This window comes from Narcine bancroftii, chromosome 1 (genome assembly GCF_036971445.1).
Source record: "Narcine bancroftii isolate sNarBan1 chromosome 1, sNarBan1.hap1, whole genome shotgun sequence".
In the NCBI taxonomy this organism is placed as follows: Eukaryota; Metazoa; Chordata; class Chondrichthyes; order Torpediniformes; family Narcinidae; genus Narcine; species Narcine bancroftii.
In genome coordinates, this window is record NC_091469.1 from 268,995,347 (window position 1) to 269,007,843 (window position 12,497).

Genomic DNA, 12,497 nt, shown 5'->3' on the forward strand with positions numbered 1-12,497 from the left:
CTAAAACAGCCCTTGAGGAAAGGGGCTCAGAATGTAATGCCAGTTTTCAGATGTTTGCCCCACCTAATTCTGTGACATGAAACCCAGCAACCCCTCAGCTGTTAAAACTTCATGAACGTGTGCCAGGTGTCATCGTTGGGAATATGAACAACACTTTAATCCTCCTTCGTCCTTTCCAATTGACGAATATTCCATTATCTTCTCAAATTTGATGAACAGGTTCCCTTTGAAATGAGCGCATCCAAATTACAGGGATTTTAGTTGTTGCTTTGGTCTTTTAATGTTAAAAAAAGTGCACATAAATTCGTTAGAATTCTTTCATTTCTGCTTGAAGCACCAAACAGTAACCTTTCAGCTTCCTAAAAAGCAGCCCCCACCGTTTAAAAAAAAATTGTAGCACTGAATCAAACACTCTGAATCCATTTGAGTTGATTTTAAAGTTGGATTCATATAAAACAAAATCAAGTTTTATTTTTTGTAAAATTTAATTACTGATCTAAAGAGAATGAGTTTAATCATAATTATTTTGGTTGGGAAAATTAGACAAGTGAACTGGAGTGTTGAAGATGCATATCTGCTGTCAGTCATTGCAATTTGTAAATGAAAACAAGTACGTTATCAGTTTAACCATGGGCAAGATGTTACTAATGCCAGTCTTAACATCTGAATAGAGTCTGTCAGTTGCCTTAATGGATTTATTCATCCATTTTTAAGCAAATGTTTTTAAAAAAAAATGGAAGCTAGTAAAAATTTTGAATGTCAAAATAAGTTACCACACAACATTATTAACAAATACCACCAAACTCATCACAATTTACTGCCTTAATCTACAAATATTTCAAAGAAGCATTTGGCTAAATTAATGTGCATAATTAATTGCTGGTGTAAAATCAAGCATTGAAAATGTTGTCTGGAAATCATATCCGCTGAAATGAGTTTAAAATTCGTATATCTATGACAGAAATGGGTCAAGTTGTAATTGTAACTCCAATCCTTGCCTTCACCTGCTTACTTTCACCTCCTCTGTTTATGTACCTAACTCTGGCTTAAAACAAAAGTCCAAAGTCTTCTGTTGATCTTGGGGAAGACAGTAGCAAAGATTCAGACACCTTGAGATTGCCTCATCTGTCTTTTTAAAAAAAAATCTCGATTCTTAAATAGTGAATCTTAGTCTTTTTAATATTCTGAAAGCGGAAACATTCTCTGCACATCCATCCTCATAAGATGAGAACTCCCAAGATCATTTTATTTCTCAATGAAGTAATTCTCACAGTTTTGGAGAAGGTATCTGGAAGAAATGATTGGAATTAATTTTTATACAAGGCAGTCATTAAAATAGTCAAGCAATGTGTTTGTTCATCAAAGTAACAAAAACTCCCTATAAATTCTATTGCACACCGCTGTGAAGATTAAAGTTCCCAAGCAAGGTAAATATAGATGAGACAGTGGATACGCAAATTGCTTTAGACATTAGTGACCATATTTTTACATAGCCTTTTTTTTAAACTGTCTAAAAACGTACAATTTAAATATATTGGTATCAAAAATGTTTTATGTCATTTAATGATTTCTGAAGAGTGTTGCATGTTTTCAAGTGCAACTAATCTTATGTAATTACATATTCTAAACTAAGAAAAGTAAATTGGATTACATTTTCACTATGGAATTTGGGTGTAGTATTGTTCATTTTAAATTTCTGAATGAGGAAAAATGTTTTTCAGTGGGTTTTGTGTGCATGTAATGTAGCATTTTTGCAATGGTTAAAATTGTAGGCATAAATCCAAAGAAAATGTAGCTATTTTCTATCAGTATAAATGAGCAAAATGTAGACCAAATGTACATTTGTTTTGGTGTTTTAATGAGCATCGAAAGACCACATTTATATTTTATCAGTTATATTCAGAATTAAACTTCCTTTTGAACATTTGTTCTTTAGATATTGCAAACACCTGGGGTTCCTTCCTTTCTTGAACCTACAGCTGCTGCATGGAGATCGGCAACTTTATTACAGGGATCAACAAGTAAGTGAGATTTCAAAATTAGTTTGTTTAAATCTCCTCATCGACCAATCAAAAATAAACTTTTTTTTAAAATCCAGTCCAACTGCACACCTAGATTTAATAGAACCAATCCAAATGACAAATGTCTAAAGTCTCAAAGGTTTTCATTCATCATTACAGTTGCAGTAATGGGTCATTGACGAAGTTAATATTGTGTGAGTGGATGAATAAAATAAGAGTTTAAGGGATCATTGAAATGGGGTAGGATTTGTGATTTGGAACCTGTGATTGCATAGTGAAGAAACAATGAACTGTTTTGGCTGAACATCCTGTAGCTACTTTGTAAATACTTTGTTTTTATTTACTTGAGTTATGCAGCAGAGAATGCCATTGAAATCAAAGAAAGCAGAGAAGTAGAATCTGATTAACAACAAACTTTGTAATGAATGCTTTTCTTTTGTATAATATTTATGAATGAATTATTATCAGGAAATTGGTTGTATTTTGCATTATAGTGGGAAAAAAAACTGCTTCTGCTAATGAAGCCAGTTGCAAACTGAAATCTGAAAATGTATCTTTTACATCTATACAGATCTCCTTTGCTCCACAAAGGAATGACATGCACTCTATAATTATTCCTGAAGCTCTGTTTGCAGGAATACAGACATTTCAGGCCATTTTGAATTTAAAATATAATGATTGCAGTACAAAATGCACAATATTTTAAAAAAAAGGTTATTTGAACTTAAAAATCCTAACAGTGCTTTCTAATCGGAGTGCAATTGTTTCTAACCATTTGATTGGGGGGTGGGGGGGGGGGGGGGAAACGACATGAAGGTTTGTGCAGGTTCAAAAAGTAAAATTGTTTTTGCATTGAACTCGGTGCTTCAGAGAGAATTGTTCCACATTCTAGGCATGTGGATGCACAGTTAAAGTGCCAATGGGTCAGATTTGTATAAATTTTCCTCTGGCTCAATAATATAGTTTTATCAAGAACTTAAGAATCCAATTCTGTGGTATGTTAACATATTTCAAACTGTGAGCAGCCTTTCAAACTTTAGTGCAAGCGCTGTCTGCTGCAAGAGCAAGCTGCATCAGTTTCACCTCTCATTCCCACACTGACATATCTGCCCATGATCTCATGTACTGCCAGCTTGAGGCCACACTTAAATTGGAGGAACACACAATTGTTTTATGTCTTGACAGTCTCCGACCAGATGGCACCAATATCAACTTCCAGCGACCCCCCCCTCACCTTTTTTAATCCCCCCCCACTCTTTTGCTTTCCCTCTGATTTCTTTGCTTTCCTTTTTCCCTTGCCCATCACTCACACCTTCCATCTTCCAGTTCCCCATCCTCTTCCCTTCCTTCATCCTACCTGTCTCAGCACTGTCCTAAATATATTTAATATTTAAATAACTTTATAATGGTGTTACTTCATTAAAATAACTGGTGAAAGAGACAACAATAAATCAAATGTAAAACCACTTCCATTCTTTCAAAGGAGAAATTAGAAGGTGTAAGCAAAAGCCCGCTCAAACCAATAGGATTTAAGGGATGTCTCTAATTGAAGAGTTCAGTGATTTGGGGAGAAAGAGCCGCAGTGTGGGCCCAAGTAGGAGAGGAGCAATAACATTGGAATGCATCAGAATGATGCCTAGATGGGGAACAAGGCAATGAAAGTATTTAAATACAGCCATACCTCGACTTGTGCCCAATCAAGTAACTCCGATTGCAGATGCGCCTGAGGTCACCATAAGGACATACAAAAAAAATCATGAAACAGCTGAATAGCAATTATTTTGGAATTTAGGAAGGTTAGGTCATGTTTAACAAATTTACTGGAGACCTGGAGAGGTTTAGGTAAATATGTATGTATGTCATGTATCTTGTGTTGTACAGTATATTTCACCTATAATGACTGAGGTCCGCCCAAATTGACATGCGTCCGCACTTCCAGAACTTAATCTGGATGGCTGAATAAGGATAAATCTCATGATGATGACAAAGGAGAATGATGCAGAGCAGGAGATGTCTGTGTCTAATGAAGTGGAAATAGAGTGTAAAATACCATTTAAACCCTTTAATCTAGTGTGGCACAAGATTTGGGTCGAATTAAACTTTTAGCATATATTGAATATTCTATTTTGGAAAACTACAGCTTTATTTATATCACCTGATTGTGAAATAAACTGAAAATTTTAAAGTCATTCTCTTTGTTCAATCTTGCTTTCATTCATTCTATTCCATTGAAAATATCCGAATTAATTACAGTACTAGTGAAATAAATTTTATTTCTTTATGGTCTGTGTCTAAATGCAAGATATTTGCAGTGAGTTTTGGACAAACGGAACATGCTCTCAAAAAAGGTACAAATTTGATTTAAAAAGGTGAAATTCTAAGACTACTGTTAAATACTGTATATAAATCTTAAGTATTAATTATTTCTCTTGTATGAATTTTGTCTCTTGTAAATGATTTTATTCAAATAAGTTGATCTTTAGAAAGTCACTTTCAAAAAACAAAGAAGGAAAGGTTTTCATTGAGTAAAAGGATCCGCCATCCTTTTGAAGTAACTCTCTCTCAATTTACAGTACAAATGAAATGTAAGGATATTAAAGTAACTCTTGCTAATTAAAATCCAGTAACATTGTAATTGTGAAGAGGATAAACTTAAAAATTGAAAGGCTCCTATTTCGATGGAATAAATGGCCAGTCTTTATCAGGAACACCAAGGCAGTATTACACAGTATTTTTCAATTAAAAAAAAACCTTTGAGGAAGTACAGGGCTTGTTGGCAGTTTTCTGCTCCTATCCCAATTTTGCATAAAATATTTCCAAATTTTTTATGGTATATAAATAAAAAGAAATTACCAATGAATGATGTGGAGGCAATTTAATACAATATAATTTGGAGATTAATGGCATGGAAAGCATGATGTTAGCATTAATTACAGTTTAATTTGTCTGGTATTGTAAAATACCAAGTGATTTGAAATATGCTTGGAATTTTCATTTGTTTTTATTTAGTTCTCAGTGGAAACAATAATCGAGATTTGGTCTGTCGAACTTGGGGTCAGTACAACTATGAAACATTTGATGGGCTTTACTATTATTATCCCGGAAAATGCACATATACACTGGTGAGGGAATGTGAACAAAGTCAGCGAAGTGTTTTGATTCAGGTAATTAGTTCATTGGCTACGTCATGTTCTCCTAAATTGCTTCTTCATCAGCAGGTTGCTACCCAGTGCCCTCTGCCTGGCCAAAAGTTAACAAATTGGATGGCATTAAGTTTGCAAAGTTAAATTTTATTTTCATGAATTGCCTTTACACCTGGTGGGTTTTAATTTAAATTCACTGACATTCTCCGACATATGAGTTCTGTCTCACCTACTTCTGTTCAAAGACTCTGTTGTCTGTATAGTCTGTTGATTATACGTGTATTCAGCTATTATTATGTTTGAGATATGACACACTGTTTTGGGACCTTGTATTTCATCTTGCCTTAAATTTGTATTTTGTTCTGCAGTAAGTGTGAGACCCAATAGCAAAAGATGTGTTTTTAAAAAAAAATCTTTTTGTTAAGTAATCAATCTTTTTTTAAAGGCAGTAAAAGTTAGGAGCTGATGGAACAACAATGCAATTCCAGTGCAGAGACATGTTTGTTGCTGAATTTTTGTAAATGTGAAATAACTCAAGAATAAATCGCTGAATTACAACTGTCTCTACATATGAGATATCAGTGGACTAATTCTTGATCAAATGAAAGTTGCTGTCATCATTGTGGAAAAAAATATGAAACAAATTTTCCACTTGAATATGCAATTTTTGTTGCAAATTAACTACCCAAAAATTGTCATTTGATTTTAGATGGATTTTTTTCATTTGTAATTTTCATTTTGCACTTAATAGAACATGAAATAAAACTTCCTCTAAAGCTTTGATGGTGACCAGATTATGAAAAGGAACATATACACATAAGTGGTAATTGATGCTTAACAGAGCTTTAGACTTTTAAACAAAATGAACACAAGGCCTAGTGTTTTAATGACAAAGGAAGATAAAATTTTTCTCTCCTGAAAAATGAAAGGAAATTGCAAAAAGTACTAGAAAAATTCCCTAAAACTGGATCTCATATCTCTTAAAATTATATTTTGAATTTGATCCAAAAGGTCAATAAAATGATGAGAACCTTAATGTTCGTACCCCTGAGGTTTTGCCACACCCCTGGGCTTTGGAGGTTTTGCCACACCCCTGGGCTTTGGAGGTTTTGCCACACCCCTGGGCTTTGGAGGTTTTGCCACACCCCTGGGCTTTGGAGGTTTTGCCACACCCCTGGGCTTTGGAGGTTTTGCCACACCCCTGGGCTTTGGAGGTTTTGCCACACCCCTGGGCTTTGGAGGTTTTGCCACACCCCTGGGCTTTGGAGGTTTTGCCACACCCCTGGGCTTTGGAGGTTTTGCCACACCCCTGGGCTTTGGAGGTTTTGCCACACCCCTGGACTTTGGAGGTTTTGCCACACCCCTGGGCTTTGGAGGTTTTGCCACACCCCTGGGCTTTGGACTTGTTCAGTATCAAACATGTAATGGATGAAAAGAAATAAACACTTTTCTACTTCAGTATTGAATGTCAAAACCTGCTATTACATATAGGTCAGGCTCAATGAAATCTTGCATTCATCTACTGTTGACTGCCTCACAAATCACAAATGATCCTTGTTGCTAAAGAAAATGGTCCACCAGCATGACGTGTATTTAATGCACTTTTGTGGTTTGTCCTTTTCACAATTAAGACTTAGAGTCTCAATAGAAGCTAGTTTTGTGTTCTAGAATGATATTCATAATGGAGTCACTAGGCTGAGACCAATATAAGTTATTTGAGATATTTAATCCTTTGACTATAAAAGGGGGAAAATATCTCTTTTCCCTGGGTTGGAGTTATTCTTAGGTTTCCAGAGGTAGTGGATTGTGACTAGATTTATTTACTTCCCTGGTTCACTGCTAAAGACCTTAAATTTTTAAAATAATTTTGGTTTAATCTGTTCTCATTATATTTCTTGTTCTGCAGATACACAATGACCCAGCATGCAATTCCTCTCCTTATTCTTGCCAACGATCGATCAGCTTATTCTTTGCATATGAAGGGGAAATAATTCTCCAAAACCATGAAGTCGTCCATCATGGGAAAAGGTTACTTCTTTTACTGATTTATTTCAGCTTCTCAATGTGCCATAAAAATCCTATTGTGGAGGTTGAATTCTGTCAAATTATTTTTTTCATAATTGCTACTTCTTGACATACTCTGTGAGAACCATTGAATTGGAATAGATTTTTTTAAACATCACTTCTCTATAAGGATTAGGGGAATCTCAGTGATACAAATAGAACTGGGGTTAGATTTTTACCAATAAAAACATGATCTTACCCAAACCACTTCATGGAAAAAATACACCTCCTGCATGTTTAATTATGTCCAAAAGAATAGTGAATGGAAAGAGGCAATAAGTCAAGAGAACAGCAGTGCAAACATGTTAGATCTTAATGATGGCACAACTGGTTGCTCTTGCTACATTGAGTGTATCCTCCTGAATTGAGGATTAGACATTTTATGGGCATTCTGCCATAGTATATAGCCGTGTGGTGCAAAGTAAATGAGTGTGTGATTCCCATTTCCCTTGTTCATAGGTTTTGGGAGAAATGAACCAATTCCTCAGCTTAACAAAGAGTGCCAAGGTCAGGGTGTCCATGGTTCAACACCTTGGATTAGCAACATCCAAGCTGTCCATCTCACAAAATATTACATGGAGCATTACAAGATCTGCAAAGAAACTGGAGAGATCTTCCAACTCTCAGAATTTTTAAACTTGCACTTAGACATCTGCAATCACAGTCTGGTTTGAGGATGTCAATACCTCCTGAGGGGATAGATCTGCATAAGTTAGTGGACACAGCCCAGGGTATCACAGGCATCTGCCCTGAATGTTAGTGGATGCTCACTAGAGTTTAAAGCTACTTTATCAATTGTTCCATGTTACGTTATTAAATTAAAATGTCCTCTGCAACCACTTGTTCACTATCTGGTTACACTTTGGTGCAGGAGAGCTTTGGGAATATGTTGAGCTTCCATCATTGCAAGCAGTACAGCAGTTGATGGCCACAGAGGTGGTGCATAAATCACTGCTGTCTCATCAGCTTTTGTGGGGTTTTGTTTATTTTTATAAACAGTAGTTTTGATGAGCTAATTACTTTGTTTAATCTGTAAGATTCCAGCATCATTAGCAAGAAGGGTTTTGCTTCATGATTCTTTTTCCATTGGGTTTGTAAAATTAATCTGACTGGTTAGAATTTTTATGATGTTGAATTTAATAAAATTGGTCCAATAAGATTTTAGTGCTCTGATAATCTTGCACACACGTCCTTGATAGAGCTTAAACGGAAATCAGCAAAATGCTAAGAGTCTTCCCAAAGAGGCATAATTTCATCTGCTCAGACCAGACAAGAACCTTGAAAAGATCAAAAGTTAGTATTTATTGTCAGAGTGCATACATGACAAACAATCCTGAGATTCTTTTTTCCTGCAGGAGAGGCAGAATTGCCACTTACTGCTAGCGCAAAAAAAAACTATTCAAGAAGACATGATTGCATGTAAACAAACTACAATTCGGAGAGAGAAAAAAATCAATAAAGTCCAAAAGTAAGAGTCCTTAAATTAGTCTCTGAATTTGTTATTGAGGAGTCTGATGGTGGAGGGGCAGTAGCAGTTCCTGTACCTGGTGGTGTGAGTCTTGTGGTATATATACCTCTTTCCTGATTGTAGCAGCAAGAGCAGAGCGTGTGCTGGGTGGTGTGGATCCACGATGATCGCTGCTGCTCTCTGACAGCAAAATTCCCTGTAGATGTTCTTAATGGTGGGGAGGGGTTTGCCTGTGATCTCCTGGGCTGTGTCCACTTACTTATACAGTTCTATCCCCTCAGTGGTATTGGCGTCCTCATACTAGACTGTGATACAGCTGGTCAGTACACTTTTTCTACAACTCATCTGTTGAAATTTGACAGGGTTTCCAATGTCTTACCAAACCTTTGCAAACTCCTGAGGAAGCAGAGGTGCTGATGTGCTTTCTTCATGATGCCATTAGTGTGTTGGGTCCAGAAAAGATTCTTCAAGATCCTGACTCCCAAGAACTTAAATTTGCTCTCCCTCTCAACCGCTGATTCCCCCCAATGATCACTGGTTTGTATACCTCTGGTTTTCCCTTCCTGAAGTCCATGACTGCGAGGTTGTTGTTGGTGCACCATTCAGCCAAGTTTTCGTTCTCCAAAGGTCCATATTACTTGTTCTTTCTGCATAAATTACAGTCCATGTCAAAATTCAGTGCTTCCTGTGAAAGTTTTATTGTTAAAATATTGTGATTGAATCGTGAAGGAATAAGCTGAAATGAGAGAAATGTGCCTTCAATAACTTTAACAGAAAATTATCAGAGTTAAAATTTGTCACAGTTAGGGCAACAAGAGTTTTAACCTATCATGCAAACATAAATATATCATCTTAAAGGGAAGTGCAGTAAATGTTCAGAAACAGTGCTTTCACCATAGAATCAATTCATTCATGAGGCTGGTGATATAAAATATTAAGAAAAGACTCTTCTGTTGTTCCCAGTTCCTGAGTGTTCAGCTCTGATCTTGAACCAGGAGTTATTAGTTGGTGCTTTTAATATATTGTTGAAATCAGCTTTGGCTCTTTTTTTAAAAAACTTGATCATTACTTCCATGGCTTTTTAATGATTTATCCAGGAATACAGAAAATGTATTCTTCAGTTCTTTCTCATGTCAAATGTTAAAACCCCACATCCATAAATTATTAGCCAATAGTGCATTTAAAGAAGCATCAGAAAATTCATTTGGATTAAGATCTGTTTCCCTCCATTCTACAGAAACTTCTTTGCCTCTTACTTAACCTTTCTACTTGATGAAAAGATCATTATCTAACTATTGCTAAGATTGGCATTGATGTCTATGAATGCCACCCTTTATGAATTGTGTATCTGCCTTGTTCAGTAATGGTGATCCTGTCATTAAAACAATCCATTGTTATTCACTCTAACCCTTTAAAATGATGCATATTTACATTTCCCCCATCTGTTTCCTAGTGTTCACATACCTTACAATATTGGAAATCTGAAATTTGAAAAAATAGCTGGATATATTCTGGTCAGGCATCACCATGGATTTTCTTTGGCTTGGGATGGAAGTTCTGGAGTCTACATTAAGATGAGCATAGAGTATGTTGGGAAAGTATGTGGATTATGTGGCAATTTCAACGGAAATGTGTATGACGATATGTATACCAGCTATGGTAAGTAATTTGAAACATTACTTTAGACAAATACAATAATTGGATTTACCTGTACGAAATTTAATTTTAATCAAAGGTTGAGATTCTTGACATCCTGTTTCTCAAAATAAACAAGCCTTGTTTTGTTCTCTGCATACTTCTGTAATTAAAATATTTATGGGAAAACTCAAGTGCTAATATTTAAGTAATGACTAAATGAATAGAAAGATTTTTTGATAAAAATAGAACAGTTTGCCAATTTGCCATACCCCTGATTTCTATCTGTGCTGCTTTCCATTCTGGTTTTCCAATGAGAGTGTCTGAATGTGCCATGTTTTTGGTATGTTCTCATCATCATTTATTTTGGACCAATTCCTTTGGCCAATGAACCAATTGACCAATCTCATGTGAAGATATGTTCTTGGTCAAAATCTGTTCCATGGCATTTCATGTTGCTTCCTGGTTGCATTTTCCATTGTCTTACATAGATGATACCACCCACAATTTTTCTTGAGTTCCTCAACTTGTGTACTTTTGTTTACCCTTACTTTTTTTATCAAAGTTGATTCCATTCTTATCCAGGACACTACACAGATCCACAAATATTTCAGTGCCTCCATATTTGGTATCCAGCCTAGCCTTTGAATATAACAAAATGTTTTAAACAAGATGCAGATGTGGACTTTCAGCATTTAATCTCATGGTCCAATGCATTTACACCTTCACCCTGGGATAGTGGAGTCAGACTATTTTCAGTGAGGAGGCATACATTGTGTTTTGCATATTTTTTTTCTATGAAAACTCAAATTTCAAGGATTTGCTTCTTTCATGTCCAATTTAATTGTTGTTTATTTTTTTCTCAGGTTTTTTAACAGAGGAAATAGCTGTTTTTGCTAATAGCTGGACAGAAGATATCCCAAATAAGAAACCTTGTCAGTTTCCTCCGAATAACTACCCTTGTTCTGGACAAAACCAGAGTGTAAATGAGGTTAGTTTCATTTTAGCATAGTTGAACAATTTAAAAAAAAAATTGTTATAAAAGAAAAAAATATTTCATTGCTTTTCATAAAGTTTAAAGAAAATTGAAAACCAATTTTAGGAATTGGCCAATTGAGTATTATTTACCTTCTAATATTTGGTGATGAGAGGCAACATTAGGTTTAGGAACAGCTGCTCCCCCTCCACCATCAGACTTCTCAACAATAAACTCAGTCAGGGACTCATTTAAGGACTCATACTTTTCCACTTTTTTTTCGCTTTTCATTTCTTTATTTGTTTACATGTGTACATTGTGTGGAGTATATTTTTTTGCACTACCAATAAGTGGTAATTCTGCCTCACCTGTAGGAAAAAAAAATCTCAGGGTTTTATGAGATGTCATGTATGTACTCTAACAATAAATCTGAAATCTATGCATGTACAATATACAGAAACACAATGTAGCCATGTAAGATGCACTGACTACAATATTATACATGAATTTACCACAATATACCAAGACTGAAAAAGAGATTATATAAAATTCTAAATATTCAGATTATATAAAAGTCTAAATATTCAGTGACTTTTCAGTACTGCATATGTCTTGTTGTTAGTTTATGGGAGGTGTAGCGTGGCACAGGAACATTCAAGAGCCTGATAGCTGTTTAGGGGGAAAAACTGTTCTTCAATCTAAAGGTGCTGGACATGAGGTTTCTGTACCTTGTGCCAGGGCATAGTAGTGAGAAGAAATTATATAATAATGTGCCACTCAAATATTTATGAAATCCCTCTTTAACTATACAAAACATACAAAACTCCTAGTCCTATAACTATTAGATACTGCTTCATTTTAAAAAAAAACTGTAATTTTGACTTTTTTCCTTCTATCTGATTTTATTATTTTTTTTGCCACCAAAAATAACCATCTGGGCCATTTCCAAACAGCTTGGTCAATCACCAGTATGTTTGGACAGGATATTGAAAGGGAGAAAGGAGAAAAAAAAACCTGGGGTAACTGTGAGGAGCCAGTTAAATTGCCTGCAACAGGTAGAATAATGTTCCAGTTTGGTTTTTCCATCATTCTTAATGCAGGAACATGCTATATATGCATGGATTCTCCTTCTCACATTTTCTCTTTTCCCCTCTTGTAGCAGAGAGGAAGAAAGGTTGAATATCCATTTG

General features: G+C 35.5%; 1 protein-coding gene across 1 annotated transcript in view; it reads left to right on the forward strand.

Annotated features, from left to right (window-relative positions):
• otog (otogelin) overlaps positions 1 to 12,497 on the forward strand; it is a 190,090-nt gene that overhangs the window by 1,921 nt on the left and 175,672 nt on the right. Inside the window, exons 5-9 of the mRNA XM_069922075.1 lie at positions 1,937 to 2,021; positions 5,031 to 5,185; positions 7,071 to 7,192; positions 10,150 to 10,355; positions 11,198 to 11,322. Coding sequence (XP_069778176.1) covers positions 1,937 to 2,021; positions 5,031 to 5,185; positions 7,071 to 7,192; positions 10,150 to 10,355; positions 11,198 to 11,322 — 693 coding nt within the window. The remainder of the gene's footprint in view (positions 1 to 1,936; positions 2,022 to 5,030; positions 5,186 to 7,070; positions 7,193 to 10,149; positions 10,356 to 11,197; positions 11,323 to 12,497) is intronic.